Raw genomic sequence first — 22,434 nt, forward strand, 5'->3', positions numbered from 1 at the left:
TGCAGAATAGCACTGCCGTGTGATGGCCTGGTGTCTGGAATAACCACATGGTGGAGGGAAGCAGGAGCTCACCACCCTCGGGTGAGCCACTTTAATTGGGGTGAGCATCACTTAAAAATCTGCCTGTGTGCCTCTGTTAGTGGCGAAATGGCACCAGAATATCACTGGCAATTGGACCTTAGGTCACCAAGCCCTGTTTGAGTTCTGGCTAAGAATTCAGAGCCAAGACTCAAACTATAAGAAAAACTTTATTTGGAAAGTCACAGGAGGTAGGAAATGTGAGCCAGTGGGGCATGGGCTTTGGAAACAAGTTACAGAGGCCAAAGGTGGGCACTTAGAGCTTAGGAAAGAGAGAGGTAAAGGTAATGTGCCTGGAGGGAAGAAGAGGTAGAGGAGAAGTGCTGCCCTGGGCCCTTCGGCTTGAGGGTATTTATCTGCAAGTCTTACCGGAGGATCCCAATAGAAATGTGCCTCAGCTTTCCAGCTGCATCCTTTCCGGGTCAAGGTCTCTGCTAATTGGTCGGTGCCAGGGGCATCATTAGTCCATGCAGGTGGTCCTGCTCTGAGCCATGACATCACTTGTCTGGTTTTGTTGCTTTTATGGGCCTAGAATTGAAACACAATTGAGGCCTAGATGTTATCCCTAGGGGCTAATGTTTAAAGGGGCAGTAGTGCAAGGGCCCAAATGGGAGTCCCATGAGGCCAAGCTTTGGCTGCTTGTTCCTCTTCCAAAGGGGCCTACCCCATGACTAGCGACATACAAAGGGAGGAAAGGCCAGGGAAGGGTGGGAACTGCATGACCAGTGATATGTCTTGGGAGGAAAAGTTACTCTTGGGGTAATGTCCTTGTTTTCCTAATTTTGCCCTTTGCTAAGCACCTGGGGCTTTCTGCCCTGGTCACCTTTTATACTTGGCTCATTGTCCTCGCTCTGCTCATGGCTGTCTTAGCTTCTGCCATACTCCTCTGATATCAAGGGCAGGTGATGCGGGAGGTGTGGGCAAACAAGTAAGCAGGCTGGAGTTTCGATCGAGTGGCAGGAGGAGGTAAACTTGGGACCAACATTTGCTGCCAGTAATCCACAGAGCAGGTAGTCCTTAGGTGCTTGGCCTGCTGTGATAAATGTTGTCACTTACTTATTGACTGCACATGCACTAAAGGTTCAATTCAAAGACATTGTCCCTCATCTTCACACATAATAAAAACAGATTTCCATATTTCAGATATAGTAAGAGAGGCTCTGAGAGGTTAGGTGACTTGCTTAACAACCTGATCAGGGTGCAGCAGAGTGGACACACTCCACCAAGGTGATCTACCCCAGCACAGGTGGGGAGATGCCCACCTGTTGGAGTCCTCATGTCCCCAGTATCATCCCTTCCTAGTCTTAGCCTCTGCTCTCCTTTGGTCCCAAATCCCTACCGTGGATGAAACCACAAAGGCCAAGAGGCAACTATCTCCAGAAAATCTTTGTGGAACTGTGTAATGAGTAGTTACCTGGAGCAGGGCCATTCTCCGAAGAGGCTCTGGAAGACTCCAGCTGGCCAGGAAGAGCCTAAGATGTGGGAGTTGGCAATAAAGGAGGAGAGCAGGTGGAGGCCCAACCCTAGGAACCTGGGAAAAGCACCCATGGGATGGGCTGTGCAGGACAGCCCAGCTATATGAGGAGGGGAAATAGGAGGAGAAAGTCTCGGAAACCCATATCACCCCGAGAGGAGGCCCCAGATGCTTACCTGTGTGCTGGGGGCACCCCAAAGGACTGGCTTTCAAAAGCAGGGGTGATGGAGTCATGATTTTGCCCACCCACCTCTGATATATGCTTATGATTAACAAGACAAATAGGCTTAGTATTTATGACAGCATCATCTTGAATTTTATGGGGCATTTTTGCTCCATTAACTTAACCTACTTTCATATGGGGCTTCTCATTTCCTGCTTGCAAAGCTGGTTGTGGGGTTCCTATTAATTATCAACATTTTATAGTTGGAGAAACTGGCCCCAGAGAGGAAGAGGAGGATGTGCTGGGAAACAAAAGTAGTTTTAGGTCCCTGCTCACCTAGCCCACTGTTAAGATCATCATCGAAAAGAATTAAGGTTGGGCCTTACCTCACCCTGACCAAGCATTTAAAACTCACCTGGTTTTCCCTTTGTAGAAGAAATCTAGGTGCCTTCATTTACTGGCTTTGTGGCTAGTCAGCTCTTTCAGCCTCCTTTCCATGCTAGGAAACTGGAATAGTAATAATGTTTGCTCTAGAACAGTGCTGTTTAATATAAATACAGTGTTGTTACTGGACAGGGACTGGGCTGGGAGTGGGTCTGCTTTGGCCAGCCTCCGGTGTGCGGGCTCTTGACTTGGAATCCGGGTGATTTTGAGAGCGCCTTTATTAAGGAATCCCTATCTTTTGTGACAGCATAGATAGAACTGGAAAATAATAGGCTAAGTGAAATAAGCCAGTCAGTGAAAGACAAATACTCTGTGATCTCACTTACAATGGAATCTAACAAACAAAATACACTAACAAGCAAAATTGAATTAGAGACATGGAAACGTGGAACAGACAGACAGTAGCTAGAGGGCTGGAGAGAGGGGCATAATGATGGAAAGAAGAGGAAGGGACTAGTCAAAGACCACGTATGAATGACCCATGGACATGGACAATGGTGTGGGGATTGACTGTGGGAACGGGGTGGGGTGGCGGTGAACTGGGCAGAAGATGGCAAAGGGAGAAATATTGGGACAACTGTAATAGCATTAGAATAAAAAATAATAAAGCTGGGGACAGTGAAACAAGGGAGGGCGCAGGGCAGAAGAAGCAACAAGAGAGAGACTAGGCAGGGCTGCGTTGACTCTCTAGGAACATTATGGAAAAGAGGTGAGCCAAAGCAGGGCTGCTGTCAGCTCAGTGGAGAGTCAAAGAAAAGCAGGCCTTAGGGACAGATTCAAGGATTTAGCCCAGGACATGCTGATTCTGCCTATTTCTCCCCTGGTTGCAAGTCTGGTGGGGTCCATTAGAGTTTAGGAGATGCATGTCTGTGAGAAGAGAAAGAAGGGGAAGGGAAAGGTGTGGGCGTGCTCCTGGGAGAGTGCGCCCTGTGTTGGTCTTGAAGGTTTTAAAGGCTGGGAGCTTAGGGGAGGTCTTAGAGAAAGATCTCAAGAGAATATACATCAGCTTTTCCAGGTGTGTCCTTTCAGGGTTGTGGTCTCTACTGATTGGCCAGTGCCAGGGCAGCGGGTCATTAGTCATCGCAGCTGGTCCTGGCATCACCTACCTGATTTTGCTGCTTTTCTGGGCCTTGAGTAGAAATACAGCTGAGGAGCTGAGGCCTAGATGTTATCTCTAGTGAGGAACGGGGACAGGCAGTTTAAACTGTTGGACCAGCAATATGCCAGGGAGGAAAGGCCACCCTGAGGGTGAGTGTCAGTTTTGCCCGTTGCTAGGCACATAGGGCTTTCTGCCCTGGTGACCTTCTGTTATCTGGCTTTAAATTGCTTGGCCAGTTTGTTTAGCTATCTGTGTTAGTTTCCCCGTTCCCCTTGCCAAGAAATTTTCCCAGCTTCTTACTGTCCTGCCTCAATGTGAACCACAGAAGTCACTGAAAATTTTCTGGTAGTCACTACTAGTCTAGAAGTCATTTAAAAAGTTAACAGAGACAAGTGAAATTAATTTTAAAATGTGTCCAAAATGTTTTGATATGTTAAATTAATATACAAAATCAGTAAAGGAATATTTTATATTCTTATGGAATCCATGGAATCCTCTGAGTATTTTACACTCAAAGCACATCTCAATTCAGACTATCCACGTTTCAAGTGTTCCATAGTCGTATGTGCCTGGTGGCCTTCGAACTGGACTGAACAAATCTGTAAGGTTGCTCTGAGGGTGCATGTAAGGAACCCGTACTTTGGCTGACTCGAGGCTTTTCACATTCATTCCCCTTCCTCTCTCTCTGACACACAGGCACGCAGCATTTTCCACATTTAAGTGGCTTTTACAAAGAACCAAGACCCAAAGTAGAGATGAGACAAATCCAGCACCTTGCCCCTTTTCCTTACTCTCCCCCAAACGGACCATTGTCCGTACATGTAGAGGCGAAAAGCCGCCCACCCTGCCATTCTCGCTTTTCTTGAAGACAGCTGCTTGCCCATCAGTTTTCACGGGGGAACCCCCACTCCTCTCTACCTTCAGGTCCTCCCGGCGTTCATATTGGCGGCGAATTCCCACCTGGAATAGACAGAGAACGAGGCCCAGAGTCCAGGGTCCTGCCCAGGATGCAGGAAACCTTAGCGAACTGCTGTAGACCCCCACTGAAAATTCTGGGTTCCGTATTCCGGAAGGGGGCTGGATGCCTCTCGCCCTCCGCTGGGAGGCAAAAAACTCTGATGGAGGCAGCTTTTCCCCCTGGTCGCTGGACCCAGGTCTCCAGCCCCTCTCAGGGATCCAGAATGAACAGGGTTGTGTGGGGATTCGCCTTTCCTTTACGACCCATTGCAGGGTAGGGCGGCACGGGTGAGTTGGAGAGAGAGCGGCTGGCTGGGTCGGAGGCCCTCGGGTGGCGGTTCTGGGTTCTCTCCGCCGACCTAGGTGGCGTGACTACCAGCCGGGGCGCTCCCCCGCACCTCGCACCGCGCCCCGGCTCCCCCTCGTGGTGCCGCAGTCTCTGGCGCACCTCCCCCCGCAGCTCCGCCTGCCATTACATCAAGGCAGGGCGGGCGGGTTCGTCGGTATAAAAGGCAGAGCTGAGGGGCGGTGAGAGTCGTCCTCGCTCCGGAGCTTGCCGGTCCGTGCTGCGCTCACAGTTCCGAGGCCCAGCGCTTCCACCCGCTCCGCAGCCGGCACCATGCGCGAGATCGTGCACATCCAGGCGGGCCAGTGCGGCAACCAGATTGGCGCCAAGGTGGGCGCGCCCCGACAGAAGGACAAGAAGGGGCCGAGAGTGGGCAGTGGGCCCGGAGGGTGTGGACCGGGGCTAGAGGTGCAGCGGGCCCCAAGGGTGCAGACCGGGAGGGTGGGGTGGGGTGGGGTGGGGTGGAGTGGAGGGGCAGCGGTTGCTGAGGGTGCGGCCGGGGCAGGGGGGAGGCGACGGTGGCCCTGGCGGCAGCCCGCGGCCCCAGTGGCGCATATTCGGCATGGCCGCCTGGGGGCCCAGAAAGCCACACCACCTGCTGCGATAGGCGAGGGGACGCAGCTGTATGTGCCTTTAATCAGGGCCCTTTGAAATTTTCTCGGAACCGACCTTTAATCTGCATGTGCTTGGCATTTCTCTGGGTGCATTAGCCTCTGAAATTCGGATAGACTCTCTGGCCATATTAATCCAGTGTCCTCATGTAGGACTTAATTTGAACGTTTTTTAAAATAGTTTGAATGGAAAAAAAAATGCAGTGTCATTGAGATGAGAGATATACAGAGACTACTTTTTGGGATACACAGACGAGAATGTTAATTTCCCTAGTATGTGCATCATCTAGACATGATAATATGTGACGCCAGTCTAGCTTCCAGTCTCCGAGGCGGCAGGTGACTGTGTGGGGGCTGCAATTACCCACCGCATTGGCGAGGATGGAGCAGTCATGGTGCATGGGTGTGGGCGAGGTCTGAACAAGGACGAGGTCTCTGTCAGAACCGCCATATTGCCCACCCCAACCTCCCCGCCCCCTTTCCTGCTGCAGATTCACAATGGAGCCTGTGCCCTCTCCAAGGCCAGCTCTGTTCACTGCCCCAGTCATCCTCCCAGGCTCCTTCCTGCGGTTCCCCACCCATGGCCTGCTGAGCTCAATTGCCAGAGGCCAATTTGGTTGTCAGTGGCATAAGACTGCACTGCATGGAGGGCTGGGTGGGATTTGTGCCAGGAGACACTGATTCCTATAAGGCAGCCACAGGGTGGGATCCAACTGGCTCTGGGTCCTCCCAGGACCCATCCATCAGCTCGGATGCCAGGGTGCCAGGGTGCTGGGACATCAGCCCTGCCTGGGGGCAACAGCCTCCCCAGCATCCACAGCCGCCCCAGAAGATCTGCTGTGCCCACCCTCCTCCCTCCGTGCCCCTCCCAGCTTTTCAGGCTGTCGCCATAATATGGCAGGTGCTCTGCCGATTTCCAAGCCCCTCAGCAGCCTCTGCTGGAGGAACGGGGCTGCACAGCTGCCTGGTCTGTCTAGGACTCCTTAACCGTCTGATCACAGTGGCCACTGTTCCAAGGACATGAGAGGAAGAAAAGGCCACCCTTGTCAATATTTATGATGCCAGGCCATCATGTGATGTGATATTGATACACACACATTTTCAATTTCCAGTTTTGGGAGGTCATCAGTGATGAGCACGGGATCGACCCCACTGGCAGTTACCATGGAGACAGCGACTTGCAGCTGGAGAGAATCAACGTGTACTACAATGAAGCTGCCGGTGATTACTTGAACGTCTCTTGCTTTTCTGTCAACCTTGCTTTCCATACTGTGGCACATGCAATGTGCTAGGAACACGCAAATGACAAAGAAATGCTGCTTGCATTCATTTTAAATGTCAACTGCTAAAAAAATACAGTGTAGTTCCTTAAGACTCCTGCATGTTTGCCATGACTAAGCATGCTCATTACCCGTTTTTAAAGCAGAAACGCTCCCCCGTTTTTGTACTTTTGTCTCACGTGCGGGAATTTCCCTAATGAATTCTGCTGGGAAAGGTGCAGAGAGCACTCCCTTGTCTGATTCCTTTGTGAACTGCAGGCCTAAGCCCAGCTCTTATTTCCTGCAGGTAACAAGTATGTGCCTCGGGCCATCCTGGTGGACCTGGAGCCAGGCACGATGGACTCGGTCAGGTCTGGACCATTCGGCCAGATCTTCAGGCCCGACAACTTCGTGTTTGGTATGTAGTCATGATCAAGGGAACTGGCCCAATGAGTCTTCTTCTGAAACACTGTGGAAATCACAGCTTATAGCATTGACGGCCAAGGTGGACACTATGTGCCCACAGGTAGCCCTGAGTCATGGCCTAGTTCCACCCAGCCCAGGGGCGGTGACTCTCTGGACAGCTCAACAAAGGACAGTGTCAAGCTGCAGAGGTCTGCTGTAGCCTGCCCACTACAGAGCAGCCTGTGAAGGGCAAAGAATAAAGGACAATGAAAAAGCTTCAAACAGGAGTTAATAGGCTACTGGTGATTTCAGAGCATCTCTGACGGTAGGTGGCCACTTCAAGAAGCAAAGGCCAAAGGCACAGGTTATGACCAGTAATCAGATCTCTTTCTCTCATTGCGCCTTTGCCCTTGCCTGTTAATGGGACCTAATTTAAGTTTTTATAGTGGGTTGGCCAAAAAGTCCATTTAGTTTTTTTCCATAAAACACAAGACACATTTTCACCAATAACTTTGTTGATTTAGATATTTTGAGGATGTGGGTTATCTCCCACTGTTGGCTTCTAATTGGTAGAGGCCAGGGATGCTGCTTAACATCTTAACATCTTCCAATGCATAAGACAGCTCCACAGCAAAGAATTATTTGGCCAGAATGTCAATAGTACCAAGAAACTTTACAAAGCACTTTTGACACGTTCAATCAGTTACATCCCTTTCTCTATACACTGCACAAATCTTTTTTTGTATTTCAGTTGTTTTTACCTTTCTTGAAACAATAAAGCATAAATATGCTGAAAATGTTGCCTTTCTTCTCCCATCTTCAATATTAAAATGGCTGCACAAAAATTCACTGATTTTGATAAACTTTTTTAAAAGATTATTTGTATTTATTTTAGAGAAGGGAAGGGATAGAGAAAGAGAGGGAAACATCAATATATGGCTGCATCTCACATGCCTCCTACTGGGGTCCTGGTCTGCAACCTAGGCATGTGCCCTACACAAAATTGAACGGCAACCCTTTGGTTTGCAGACCGGCACTCAATCCACTGAGCCACATAGCAAGGGTATTGATAAACTTTATTTTTAAATGCACACTGATGTGACAGCTGTCACAATTCAATCTAACGAAAGTGTTTCCAATGAAGTTAAAGGCAACTAAGCACTACTAGAGCCACTGTACAGAAAAAATGAACAGGACTTTTTGGCCAACCCAATAGAATGTTCTGTTCTTAAGAAGATAGTTTTGTTCAACTAATAACCTCCTTTGAACTAAACTTGTTCTGTTATGACTCCTGTGTTTTTGAGGGTCACTAATACAGAAAAATTTTCTATAAGTAGTAAAAAGTATCTAAAAGGCAAGAACTTGCTATTCTGAGTCTAGTGCAGAGCCACCATAACAACTTGAAATTTCTTATGTTTAGTGTCTAGTATTTTTCTTTCCCTCTGGCAGGCCAGAGCGGGGCTGGAAACAACTGGGCAAAGGGCCACTACACAGAGGGAGCTGAACTGGTAGACTCAGTCCTGGACGTGGTGAGGAAGGAGTCAGAAAGCTGTGACTGTCTGCAGGGCTTCCAGCTGACCCACTCGCTGGGCGGTGGCACCGGCTCAGGGATGGGCACCCTGCTCATCAGCAAGATCCGGGAGGAGTACCCAGACCGCATCATGAACACCTTCAGCGTGATGCCCTCGCCTAAGGTGTCCGACACGGTGGTGGAGCCCTACAATGCCACACTCTCCGTCCACCAGCTGGTGGAAAACACAGATGAAACCTACTCCATCGACAACGAGGCCCTGTATGACATCTGCTTCCGCACCCTGAAACTGACCACCCCCACGTATGGAGACCTCAACCACCTGGTGTCGGCCACCATGAGCGGGGTCACCACCTGCCTGCGCTTCCCGGGCCAGCTGAACGCAGACCTGCGCAAGCTGGCCGTCAACATGGTGCCCTTCCCCCGCCTGCACTTCTTCATGCCCGGCTTCGCCCCCCTGACCAGCCGGGGCAGCCAGCAGTACCGGGCCCTGACGGTGCCCGAGCTCACCCAGCAGATGTTCGACTCCAAGAACATGATGGCCGCCTGCGACCCGCGCCACGGCCGCTACCTGACGGTGGCCGCTATCTTCCGGGGGCCGCATGTCCATGAAGGAGGTGGACGAGCAGATGCTCAACGTGCAGAACAAGAACAGCAGCTACTTCGTGGAGTGGATCCCCAACAACGTGAAGACGGCTGTGTGCGACATCCCGCCTCGAGGCCTGAAGATGTCGGCCACCTTCATCGGCAACAGCACGGCCATCCAGGAGCTGTTCAAGCGCATCTCGGAGCAGTTCACGGCCATGTTCCGGCGCAAGGCCTTCCTGCACTGGTACACGGGCGAGGGCATGGATGAGATGGAGTTCACCGAGGCCGAGAGCAACATGAACGACCTGGTGTCCGAGTACCAGCAGTACCAGGACGCCACGGCCGACGAACAGGGGGAGTTCGAGGAGGAGGAAGGCGAGGATGAGGCTTAAGAACTTCATAAATACATCGTGCATTGTTAGTGAATTTCTGTTGTCCTCAGTCAAGCATGGTCTTTCTATTTGTATACTATGGTGCTCAGTTTTGCCTCTGTCAGAAATTCTAAGGTATCTATACTAATTATAAAGCATGTGTCTAAAATCTTGTGGTTTCTTTCTTTTTATTCTTTCACTAGACACTTCTTGAATATGTTTTTGGGTTTAGTAATTTTAACAAAACAGAATTTGTACATTTAAAAAAATTTTTTTTTAAATTTATTAGGGTGACATTGGTTAATGGGATCACATAGGTTTCAAGTATACATTTCTATGATACATGATATACATACTGCATTGTATCTACCACCCAAAGTCAAATCATGTTCTGTCACCATGTACTTAATGTTACTTAATAGTTCTATTAATAAAGAGATAAAAAATATTTTTTCCTCTTCACTGGCCCAAAGTGTGAAAGTAAAGGAATCCAGTAAAGGTAAGGGAGTGAATAGATTTGAGAATAAAGTAAACCTTCTTCTCTTTGCTGGAGTTTTATCAATCCTGTGAAAATCTAGAATTGAGGACCTTAGGCAAGGACTTTCTTCTATTTCTTTACCTGCTTTGTGCAATGATAAACAACTATAAAGACCAGTGACTGCTTGTACCTCTCAGATAAAAGGTATAGCATCAATTCACAGTGCCCTAAAATAGCAGGAGCACTGCAAGTGCTCATCTAACATTTATTTGCAAATAAAGTAAATCACCATAAGGAATTTATTTAAGACCATTGTACAGATTCACAGCTTAATGTTAGAAAATCAGATTTGATTTTCGTATGTATTAAAGCTAGAGGATGTTTTTAACGTCATTGTTCCTGCTGGATTAGGAACAGCTGTGGGGAGGAATAAAAGCCCGGGGGAAGGGGAGCTGAGGTGTGACATGCAGGGTGGGGGCCAGAGGCAGCAAGAGGCTGACAAGCCACAGGATAAAGAATCACCAGGTCACGTATTTATTTTAAGAAGTCTTCTGCTAACTTGTTGAATTCATCTGCAAAATGTAAGTGGAGGTTGTGTTTGCCTTCTGGCATCAGATGCAACCTGAAAAGAAAAAGTTCATGATTGATGGCACACCATTTAGAACCTCTCACCTCCCTAACATGACGTGAAAATCTAAAGTAAAAACTTGCCACATTTTTTTCATGACTGTGTTTGGGGAGAGAATGTAAGGTACATAGTATAACCTTTCCTGAATACTGAAGAGTAAAAGCCTGGAGTTTATGACCAACCTGGAAGTTGGCCTGACAGTAACAGAGCACACTCTGTACTTGGAATTGTATCATGTAACAAACAGTTTAACTGAACCTGCTAGAGAGTGGAGCATATGACAAATGATTTGGTGGTTACCTAAAAAAAAAACAACCCCAAATTCCATTTTAATAAGGTAGAGTTTTAAGAGAAGGTTGGAAAGATGGTAAAATAGAAAATGTCCAGAATCCACTGGGTTAGAACAGGAGAGTTGTTTGGGGCATCTATATAGTGGAAAAACCCAAATCGATCCAGCTACCACCAGACCCTTGTTCACGGTTCAAAATTACCGTCATTTTTGGAGAATTGAATAACTAAATACAAGCCACTAGACAAAGGGTGAATACGTGTTCCTTAGGGCTGTGTGGGCGGTGGCAGCCTGCATCAGCAACCCTTTTTTCTCCAGCTGTCACTACATGTCTTGAGACAAACCTCACGGTCCTCGTAAGGATTCTTCCTTTCAATAGGGTTGTGGTCAAACATGGCTGGTTGGCAATTTCTTTTATAAAGGCAGTCTTCTCTGAGTTGTGCATTTTACTTATTGGTTATAAAAGTACAGAAATAAAAGTTTTAAACAAATTAAAGCTTCTAGGGTATAAGTGCAAGCTTGAGCTGTGTCGTCCACAATGACAACTGGGCATTAAAAGGACTATATTGGTGCAAAATGCCAATTACCGCATTGGCTAATTCCCTGGTCTTTCATCACCTGGAGTCCAAAGGCTCTCAGAGCACTGGGGAGAACTTGGGAAAGGGCCCTGGGGAACAGAGCTGTCCTTGCAGCCCAACCACATGGGTGGGGGTGGGATGGAGGTACTGATATAATCAAGATCACTTACTTATAAGGAGGATAGGCTATATCGTTGGCATCTTTCTCAGGCTCTCAGGAAAGTTAATGACATTTACAGTAGCTAAAATGTTCCAAATTCAGTTTCAATGCTGTTCAGAAAAGAACGGCAGCCGCATCAACCCCAAAGACAGGATCCCAGTTGCCCTACATAAGGAACAGGGCTTGCAGGGACACTCAAGGCCTATCTTTTCAGGAGACAGAACCAACTGCCAAGGATGCTGAAAGGTCATAGAAGGGCATATCTGGGCTAACCTGCATGGTCTACACTAAGCTGGATTTGGAAGCAGAGACCCCAATCTGCCCAACCTGCAAGTTCTCCTTAGTGGATAGTCATGCTGCTTATCACGTGTCCTACCCCATTTTTAGGACTCATTCAGAATCCCTAATAAGGAGACACCAGCAGTAAATCCCTTCTTTTTAGCCTCAGTGCTGTCCGCATTCTTTCTATAGTAGTCTCTAGGTCTTAGAAAAAATAAAAACTAGGTCCCCTTCATTAAAAATATGGGAAATCTGTTCTGAGTCATCTACATTTGGACCTACATTGAATTATGGATGGATGAACACAGATGAGAATGTAAAGAAAATTGCTCTTCTCCTTGATACCTTCTGGGGGTCATTTCAAGTTCTTAAATACACCTCCCTTTAGGTCTGACACAAGAGTTGCTATACTTAAAGCCAAAGTGTGTTCCTCTTTGGGAACAGTACCACACTAGACAGGAGTAAATATATAAGCTGTGAAGGCAATGTAGCAACTCTATTGCTGACCAAGATTCTCACCCAAATAACAAAGGGGTCTAATCACATGATCCATGGAGAATGTTTTTTAAACAGCCACATTTCCCAGGAGAACTGGCAGGAAAATCCCTCATCACCCAACACATGGCTCAACTGGAAATTAAGGGGCCTCAAGGTGGTAAACAGAAGTTCCTATTTGCCAGGGCAAGTTCCTCATTGCATTTGGCACTTTTAGAAAAAGATGTGATTCTAGATCTTTTGAGAAATTAAAATGTCTAACCTTACAGTGTAAATTCAGTGGTCAGTTTACTTCTTGAAACAGTTCTTCCAGGATCTCACTCTTTACAGCCCAGGTAGCAAAGGAGAAATGATACTAGCATCCCTTCCTCAGTCGACCCTTCCTGTTTTCAAATTAAGCTCCAAGTGCTATAGATATGAACAAAGCCATAAATAATGTGCTGCAGCATTTTTCTCCACTTTGGATGTGATAAAACTCTAAATTAGTTATGAACCCATACAGTTTCCAGTAAGTCTGTGAGCATTTTTGTTTTAATTGAAAACCAAAGTAGGCTGTTGCCTGACTGCCTCCAAGAAGCAGCACGGGCTTTTTCAAGCCTTCAGACTCAAACTGAAACGTTGGCTCTTCCTGGTTCCCAGCCAATCAGAGTTAGACTGGAGCTATGTCTCATCTCCCCTGGGTATCCACCTTCTTGACTCTGCTCCAGTTTGCCAACTGAAGATCTGGTACTTCTCAACCCCTGTAACTGCGTGGTCCAATTCCTTATTCCTTATAGAAAATAAGTGTGTGTGTGTGTGTGTGAAAATAAGTGTGTGTGTGTGTGTGTGTGTGTGTGTGTGTGTGTGTGTGTGTGTATCCTATTGGTTCTGTTTCTCTGGAGAACCCTGACTAATAAATAAATCCACACTCCTCTACTAATGCTGAACATTGGGGCGGAGGGCAACTTGCCTCTGACCTATCAAGCCATACCCTGGTTTTCTCCTGGGCCCCCAATAACCTGCACCCACACCAGCATTCCATCCACAAAAGTGGCAGCTACTGTGTGCTGAGCTTTGTCTTAAATGTACAAATATGCACTCATTCCTCAAAAAAATATTTTAAATGGTGGATACTACCACCCACATTTTACAGACAAGGAAACAAGCACAGAAATACATGCTCACTCCCTAAATGAGTGACTGAGCCAGCATTCAAACCTGCCTGAGTCCTGCCGGCGCTCTTCACCACCACTGCTGTGAATGTCGCTCAGGATCCCAAAACACTGATTCTGCTGTCCAAGTGAGACTCCATTTTCCACCTCTCTCCTTTGGCTGACATTGGCCCCACATGCCACTCTCTGTGCACATGGGCGTTGCCCCTCATTCTTTCCCATCTGGTCTGGCTCTCTGGCCACAGCCCCAGAACAAGAAGTTTGACTCTATACCATTCTTTTTGGCCTAGAGCCACAAGTCAGTGATGCCTGGCCATCCACAGAGCCTCGGTCCCATGTGTCTCTGTTGTTCTCATATTCTCTTTCTTTCAACAGCTACTAGACTACATCCTGGGATAGGTGTTGATATGCTCAACAGGAGGAAAACTAAATTCACATGGTAATGTCAAAAGGTATAAAGGAGGAGCTATATGCCTTCAGATAGATAAGTAATTGGAGGAGGAGGAGAAAGTGGAGGAGGAGGAGACATTTGAGTTGCAACCTGAAGGATGAGTACACTTGGCCAGGCAACAAAAGAAGGTGAGCAGTAGAGGAGGATTCCACGCAAGGTGCTGGTCATTTGCAGCTGGGTCTCGAATGTAGACCCTGACCTCTGTTGAGCCTGTGAAGTCCTGAGATCTGAGCATGTCCTCAGAAACATACTATAATGGGATGAACTGCATCCTCCCAAAATTTGTATGTTAAAGTCCTAACCCACTGTACTTCAGAGTATGACCATATTTGGTCTTTAGAGAGGTAATTAAGTTGCCCTGGCTGGTGTGGCTCAGTTGGTTGAGGCAATGTCCCAGAACCAAAAGGTTGTGAGTTTGATTCGGGGCACATGCCTAGGTTGTAGGTTTGATCTCCTATCAGGGCACATATGGGAGGCAACCAATCAAGGCTTCTCTGTCGCATGGATGTTTCTCTTTCTTTGTCTCTTCTTTCCTCTCTCTAAAAAAGCAATGGAAAAAATGTCCTTGGGTGAGGATTAAAAAAAAAAAGAGGTAATTAAGTTAAAATGAGGACATTAGGGCCCACCCTAATATGACTGGTGTCCTTATAAGAAGAGATTAGGACACAGACACATAGAGATGAAAACCATGTGAGGACATAGGGAGAAGGCAGCTGTCTGCAAGCTAAGGAGAGAGGCCTCAGAAGAAATCACCCCTGCAGAAACGGTGATCTCAGACTTCCAGCCTTCAGAATTGTGAGAAAACAAACTTATTTATTATTTAAGTCTCCCAGTCTCTGGTATTCATTGTAGCAGCCTTAGCAGACTAATACACATAATGAGCAGACATGTGGTTCAACAAGCTATGTAGTCATAACCTCCTTTGAGATGTCAAAGCTCCACTGCTTCCCAGGGCCCATCCACCCTAACGCCAAAGAGTCTTATGGGTGCCAACCTCTGCTCAATGCAAATTCTCTGAAAACAAGCTGGGGCTGGCCTCATGGGTGATGCATGTCTGGTAAAAGGAGACACCCAAGCAGAGATGGACTAGCTAGACAGGTGGTGAGTGATGTCAGTGCTTTTCCGTCTCAGAAGGAGGGCTGCAGGGGACACACAGGGGCCGGGGCAGGACGAGGAGAATCAAAGGGGCAGAGTCTGCTCCCCATCACTGTTGTAATAAGAACAGCTCTTATTTAATAAGCGTTTGTTAGTAGGAAGGGTTCAATTGACTAAAAATAAATTTTAAAACCAGTAAACTTGAATGATCTCTAAAGCCTCTCTTTGCCTCCAAGAGATCCTATCATTCTTCTCCCACAGAGAGAGAGGAGAGACAAATTAACATGAGCAGGAAGCAGGCCTGCTGAACAACCCCACCCTTCATTAGCCTCCTTGTGAGGAGAGAAAGGAATTGGCTTCGTATATGCTATCTATTTCTTGGTAAAATCTTTGAGGGATAGACTGTGCCTTTAATTTTAGTTATAAATGTCCATGGCAAGGCAGTAAAATACTGAGTTCATCGGAGCTTGCTGCACTCTGAGCTGCTGCACCGTTGTTGACACGGGCATGGTGTACAGAATCACAGTACAACTTTGGTACCTATTGAATCCAACTTCCTTTTGTTGGTTCAAAATAAATCACACCTGTTTTAGGCAAATTGTGTCCAACATATAGGGCATTTTAGGAGAGGAAGGCAGTAGGCGTAAAATGCAAGCCAGTTTTAGATAATCACTGCTAATAACACTTTACCTTCAACTGATTTGTTCCAAAGAATATTGTTCTAAGGAAATGAACTTCCATAAAACAGTCCACGGAAACATTAATATCTAAACAGTAAGGGAATGTTTTTCTACCACTTTGATGTATTCTGCTGTTCGGAGATGGGTTTGGAACAGTATTCATACATTAAACTTTCTTGCAGACTGACTTTTATTGAACCTGGCTCTCCAAGGGAACACATGTCTTCATTATGAGAGTCAGCATACAAAAACCTGTCATCTGTGATGCTAGAAAACAATTAACCACATCAGTAAGTATATAATCCAGAAATCTTACCATGATATTAAAATAAGAGTATGTTTATCAGAGGCAGCTGTGTTGTGGGGGGAAAGCACTATAATAGGAGAAAAAAAAAAACCCCTAGGATTTGTCTTTAACAGGCTATGCAACCTGGGGCAATTACTTAGCATCTCAGCCTTGATTTTCTCATCTGTAAAATGGGGACAATATTTCTTTTTCATAAGTTAGTTGTAAAGTGTAATTAGATTTTACATGTAAAATGCCTTTTAAAATATAAAATGCTATATATAGAAATTATAGAGATTTATAATTATATTTTATTACAGAATAAGAAGCATGTCCCCCACACTTAAAAATTCTCTGGGAAATTTCTTTGTTAAAATATAGCATGGAATAGTATGATTAGGGAGTAGTGGAACTATTTCTGCATCTGCTTTCCTTGCTCAACTCTGGGAGCTCTCAGGGCAGCACTGGCCCATAGGCATCATAAATGGGTTCATGGAAGGAAAGGAGAGAGGGAGAGAGGGAGGGAGGAACAGAGGGAGTAAGAGGAGAGAAAGAGGAGAGAACGAGTGAGGAAGGAAGGAAAGATTTTTTAGGCTGCTAATGAAAGTCAATTTCAAAAGAACTCCATAGCAAAGACATCCTGAATAATGGCAGTATCTCTGAAATTAATACACAGTCTTTGAGGGCGTCAAGGTGCCCCTGGATGTCTATATTCCAGTATGATTGTTAAAAAAATGAGGTTACTATCTTCCAGTCACCCTCATTTCCTCTTTCAGGATACGTATCCATTGCATGTGAGGGAAATACTGAATTTATTCAACTTTGAATTTTCATCTTGATATAGCTGACTATCTATTTGGCTGGCAAAAGCTGGCTCCTGTATCAGCCAAAATGTTCAAAATATAAATTTCTGTTGACTCCAGACAAAAGTGTATGGAACTGAAAAACAAAAATTTTGCTTACATAGAAGTTTCCGTGATGTCCAAAGCTGGCTGGCAGAAACAAAGATGCAAAGAACAAGCAACATGTATCTACTATTTAATCAAGTGAGCCACCGACGTGGTTTGGCATATCTTGGTATTTTATAATTCTGAATAACAGGTTTATCATCTGGTATGTACATATTTAAGGCTAAAATAACAAAAAATTTACAACATAATTTTAAGTGGAAAAAAGCAACATCAGAGTTGAATATAAAATAGATTATTTCTATGTTATAAAAAAGGAGAAACACACAAAAGAGCTAGTAATAAAAGAATTCAAATGAGTGGCAAGGAAAAGGCTATTTGTTTCCTTTTTTGGGTTTTACAAATTTTCCTTATTGGGAAGGTAGTGCTTTTGTAATAATACTCTTAAAATTCCCAAATTATACAAAATTGTTTTAGTTAACAATGATTCCTATGAATGTAATTTGTTACCAGTGTTACAGAACTTAGTGTGTATTAGCACAGTTGCCTTTACAGCAATGACAAAAGGCATTTATCTGAGAATCCCCTTCCTTGTGATTACTGTTCCCATAAATCAGGGCTTTTTGTGTTCCCTATGTCTCTGGTACCCTGTATACAGTGGTACTGCTTATTGTCATTGGCAAATGGTGGTGGGGTACACTTTAAAAGACCCCAACCTTCATGTTTCTTTTCCTTACTAAAGCTTCTCCCATTTTCTTCAGAAGCCTTAGAGGCACAGAATGATGGAGCGGAGAATGGACTTACCGTGACCCCTTCACGTGTTTGTGTATGAAGTCAGCATGAAAACGTGGGACTAGAGGATCCTTTTCACCATGTATAATTAAGGTGGGGCACTGAACCAGGGGCAGCAAATGCCGGCAGATACTACCTGAAAAAACAAATGCGCGGAGAGTCGGCTTTAAGGTGACCATTTCACAAGGAAAGGAAAAGCTGAGAGCTGGGGCAAGTCGTACGTCCCTCCGGACCTCAGTGACCCAGCCTATAAACTGCGCTTTAAATTACATGGGGTGTGAGAGGCCTTCCAGCTCTAACATTCTACGGGTTTCCTTTTCTGTTTTTCTGATGTTTTTTAAAAATTTTATTTTAAAGCTCTATTAGTGAACGAGCAGTTTTGCCTGATTTAAATTCAAAATTCACGTAAAAACAGTAAGAAAAACAAACAAAAACCCACAACTCTTTCTATTACATAGAGGCAGTTCCAAGTCTGCACAACCACAGTTAGGTGCTTGGTCATCTGAAAAGCTCCTCCTGGGAACTAATGTCTTAAGCAGTCCTTGGGGTCCCAGCTTGCCTTCAAAGCTTATATACCCCACAATGAAGTTACAATTTACAGCTCCCTCTTCATCCCTCCTGCCTCTCTGACATTCCTGACTGATATACTTTTGAAAGATTAGAAGATTCACTCCCACACATAGGAACATTTCTAAGTTCCTGTCCCCTATCACCTCCCACCTGTGAAGTCTTAGTTGTTCCTCAGCCACCTGAGTTTTGGCCTTCTCCTTTGGTTGAATAGGGATAAATCATAGTTCTCTGGATGGCCAAGGGGCTAAAAAGAGAAGCCACGGTGCCGGCTGGCGCCCAGCAGGTACTCCACAGAGCCAGCTCCTTCCTCCTCCTGCCTTCCCCTGCCTGTGCCAAGAAGGAAGCACTGCAGCTCTCAGAAAGCTGGGAGCCAGCCCAGGGGCCACTGTCCCCTCCTCTTCAGTTGGGGGTTTAAATGAGATGACAGGTAGACCAGGGAAATACTTCTCTAGGTCTCTGACGCTTCCCCCTCCTGTCCCTGAGATGACACACATCTGCCAACTGTATACTCAGATAATTAAAGCTGGCATTACTGAGTGCTCACTATGTGTTAAGAACTGTTAAAATTATTTAATACCCATGAAACACTTGTGGTAGTTACATGTTTTAACTCATTCAGTATGTACAATTATTTGTAAATCAAGTACTTTTATTAAGCACTTACTCTGTACTTGGTACTCTACCAAAGTTGAACATACATAACTCATTTAGTCCTCAGAACAACTTTATGAGGTAGTTATTAGTATCCTTAGTTCTCAGACAGGAAATTGCAGCTTAGAGAAGCTAAGTGATTTGCCTGAATCCATTCTAACAGCAAGCCAAGTAGCAAAACCAGAATGCACACCCAGGCCTGTCTAACTCCAAACCTGTGCAATCAGTGCCTGCGCTAGGTTTCACACTGAAACCTGAGTACACAACCAGAAAAAAGGGCTCCTCTCGAATTAGGTAGTACAGAGGGAGGTAAGTAGTTCATTAACAATCTTGCTGTAAGATGATCGATACATTGCTAGATCCTCTGTATTATGACATTTTTCACACCCTCTCTCTCTTTTTAAAAAAATAGATTTTATTTTTAAGAGTTTTAGGTTTATAGGAAAACTGAGTGGAAGGTACAGAGATTCCCCACATATATGCTGCCCCCACACATGGCCTCCCTCACTACCAACATCCTCCAGAGTGGTACATTTTTTATAGTGAATGAACCTCCATTGACGTATCATCGTCAACCAAAATCCATAATTTCCCTTAGGGCTCGCTCTTGGTGTTATACATTCTGTGGTTCTCAACAAATGTATAATGATGTGTATCTAGTATAGTATCATAGAGAGAGCACTTTCACTGCCCTGACATTCCTCTGTGTGGCCATTCTAACAGGTGAAGAGTGGGATCTCACCTATTAGAGTGGTACCTTTGGTCCATTTTTTAATTGGATCATTTTCTTATTGTTCAGTTTTAAGAGTTCTTTGTATATCCTGGATAACAGTCCTTTATCAGATGGGTCTTTTGTAAATATTTTCTCCCCCTCTGTGGTTTGTCTTTTCATTCTTTTAACGGTGTCTGTTGCAGAGCACAAGTTTTTAATTTTCATAAATATAGGACATGTTTTTTAGCTCATATAATTCTGCTTCTACTTTTGGGCAATCTGACATTTTCCCTACTCTCTTAAGGAAAACATAAAGGTTTACATTTCACAAATTTGCCTTCTTTAATGGAGAACTGTCCGAGACATTGTTATATAGCAATTTTTTTTGTTTGCTTTAAAAGCCAAGGGAAACAGATTTCACGGACCTATTTCTAGGAGTGGATGCTGCATTTGAAGAGGACATATTTGCTCTTTTGAACTTAGGCCAAGAAAGTAACATTTCCAAATGTCCTGTTCATTATGAAGGTTTTGAAAGATGGCTCATTCTGGAAATTATTAGTTAAGAGATCAAACTGGTCCTTCAATCACAATGATTTTATGACTGAACGTGCTTCAAGATTAGATTTTAGCTACTCTCTATTCTTTCAGCAATTAAAAAAAGAAAAAGGAGACATTAAAAATGTAAATGTTTATATAAAATAATTTGGAATTTTTCTTAAGGATGTCAATTCTTACTGTAATTGGAAATCAAGTCAAGGCTACTGTTATGTAACTTAGTTCTGAAGATGGGAAAAGACTTGAACACTCTCTTCCTCATATTAATTCTACAGGGCTAAAGGTCATGAAAGAAAGTCCCTCCTTGTTTGTCCTAGGGTAACTTGTCTAAATGTGCAAAAAGAAAAAAAAAAGGTATATGTTGTAGCTTGTTTGTTTTCTAATTATTCTTTCTGAAATTAGAAAACAAAGACTATTTGAGGCTTCTGGAGAATTATTTTGTCATCACACACAAAGGATTAGAAGGAAAAAAGAACAGTCTGCTATTAAAGACTAAGCATTATAAACCTTTATACTACGTAAATCAATCTCTAGTTAAAGGCAGACTTAATACATAAGAACTTGTATTGTATAGAGTCACTAATATTCTCTGATCATATATCAGGGTGTAAGGATAGTGGTGAATCCATTAATCCCAGAGGAATTCTGGAACATCAGGGGAGGAACTCAAGCAACCTTTATAATCAGCAAAAGAACCATTAAATAGTTCATGTAACCTACCATCTGGAAGATGTTTAAACTGTTTTATGCCATCCACCCACTTTTCACAGGTTTTTGCAAAGTAGTCATACCCATATAGGGTTTCTAGAGGCTTTTTTATTTTTTCACTCCACTTAGAAACATCTCGGATACCTGAAAAATAAAAGTGTGAAAAGAATAGTTTTAGTGTCTTACTAAAGTTTATCTTTAAATATTCCAAGCACAGTCTGGCTCGGCGCCATTGCTTACTGCTCTGTCTGCCTAGAATGCTCCCCCAGGTTTCCAGATGGTTCTCTCCTCACTTCACCCAGGTCAATGAGGCCTGGTCTTCCTGACCACCCTCCCTCCAGCTATTCTGCTTAGCACGTACCACTACTTTGCAGTGTTTTCTATGTCCATGGCTGAGTGTCTGTCTCTCTGACTCCTCCCCCCATACAGAGTCATAACGCAGCCAAGTGGGTTGCGCAGCCCTGGCAAATACTTAAGGCTCTGCCCCTCACAATGTAACAGGTGTGCCAAGCCGAAGAAATATGACCCAAATGATAGAACAGATCAAAATTCCAGACAAAGAATTAAGTGACGAGGAGATGTCAACCTATCAGATGCAACGTTCCAAACACTGGTAATCAGGATGCTCACAGAAATGGTTGAGTACAGCTGCAAAATAGAGGAAGAAGTGAAGGTTATACAAAGCAAAATAAAGCAAAATATACAGGGAACCAAAAGTGAAGGGAAGGAAACCAGGACGCAAGTCAATGATTTGGAACAGGTGGAAGAAATAAACATTCGATGGGAACAGAATGAAGAAACAAGAATTTTTAAAAAAGAAGAGAGGCTTATGAAACTCTAGGACAACTTTAAACATTCCAACATCCATTTCCTTCTCTGCCAGAAGGAAAAGAGGAAGAACAAGAAATTGAAAGCTTATTTGAAAAAATAATGAAAGAAAACTTCCCAAATCTGGTGAAGGAAATAAACATACAACTCCAGGAAGCTCAGAGTCCCAGGCAGGTTGGACCCAAGAAGGAACACACCAAGACACATCATAATTAAATTACCCAAGATCAAAGGTAAGGAGAGAATCTTAAAAGCAGCAAGAGAAAAGGAGACAGTTACCTACAAAGGAGTTCTCATAAGACTATCAGCTGATTTCTCAAAAGAAACCTTGCAGGTAAGAAGGTGCTGGAAAGACGTATTCAAAGTCATGAAAGGCAAGGACCTACCACCGAGATTAATCTATCTAGCAAAGCTATCACTTAGAATGGAAGGGCAGATAAAGTACTTCCCAGATAATGTAAAGTTAAAGGCGTTCATCATCACCAAGCCCTTATTATAGGAAATGTTAAAGGGACTTACCAAGAAAAAGAAGATCAAAACTATGAAAAGTAAAATAACAACAAAGTTACAACTATCAACAACTGAACCTAAAAAAACAAAAACAGAAATAACCTAAGCAAACAATTAGAACAGGAATAGAATCACAGAAATGGAGATCAGTGGGGAGGGGGAAGGTGGAGAATGGGGGGAGAAGGTACAGAGAATGAGAAGCATAATTGGTAGGTACAAAATAAAAAAGGGGAGGTTAAGAATAGTATAGGAAATGGAGAAGCCAAAGAACTTACATGTACAACCCATGTACATGAACTAAGAG

At 44.6% G+C, this 22,434-nt stretch overlaps 2 protein-coding genes across 6 annotated transcripts in view; one reads left to right on the forward strand and one right to left on the reverse strand.

Annotated features, from left to right (window-relative positions):
* Nucleotides 1–4,721: 4,721 nt before the first annotated feature.
* Nucleotides 4,722–9,517, forward strand: LOC129085543 (tubulin beta-2A chain-like). The gene is given in 5 exon segments (XM_054591963.1): nucleotides 4,722–4,891; nucleotides 6,285–6,393; nucleotides 6,739–6,849; nucleotides 8,286–8,962; nucleotides 8,964–9,517. Coding segments are annotated over 5 exon segments (1,338 nt in total). The 5' UTR covers nucleotides 4,722–4,834; the 3' UTR covers nucleotides 9,348–9,517.
* An 89-nt stretch (nucleotides 9,518–9,606) lies between these two features.
* Nucleotides 9,607–22,434, reverse strand: part of BPHL (biphenyl hydrolase like) — a 33,018-nt gene continuing 20,190 nt past the window's right edge. For all 5 annotated transcript variants that reach the window (XM_054591966.1, XM_054591965.1, XM_054591964.1 and 2 more), the window contains 3 exons: nucleotides 20,801–20,936; nucleotides 17,609–17,728; nucleotides 9,607–10,426 (listed from right to left, as the gene is read on the reverse strand). In XM_054591966.1, the coding sequence (XP_054447941.1) occupies nucleotides 10,339–10,426; nucleotides 17,609–17,728; nucleotides 20,801–20,936 (344 nt within the window). In that variant the 3' untranslated portion in view covers nucleotides 9,607–10,338. The remainder of the gene's footprint in view (nucleotides 10,427–17,608; nucleotides 17,729–20,800; nucleotides 20,937–22,434) is intronic.

This window comes from Pteronotus mesoamericanus, unplaced genomic scaffold (genome assembly GCF_021234165.1).
Source record: "Pteronotus mesoamericanus isolate MK-2021 breed Mesoamerican mustached bat unplaced genomic scaffold, CSHL_Meso_final scaffold_31, whole genome shotgun sequence".
NCBI classification, from domain to species: domain Eukaryota; kingdom Metazoa; phylum Chordata; class Mammalia; order Chiroptera; family Mormoopidae; genus Pteronotus; species Pteronotus mesoamericanus.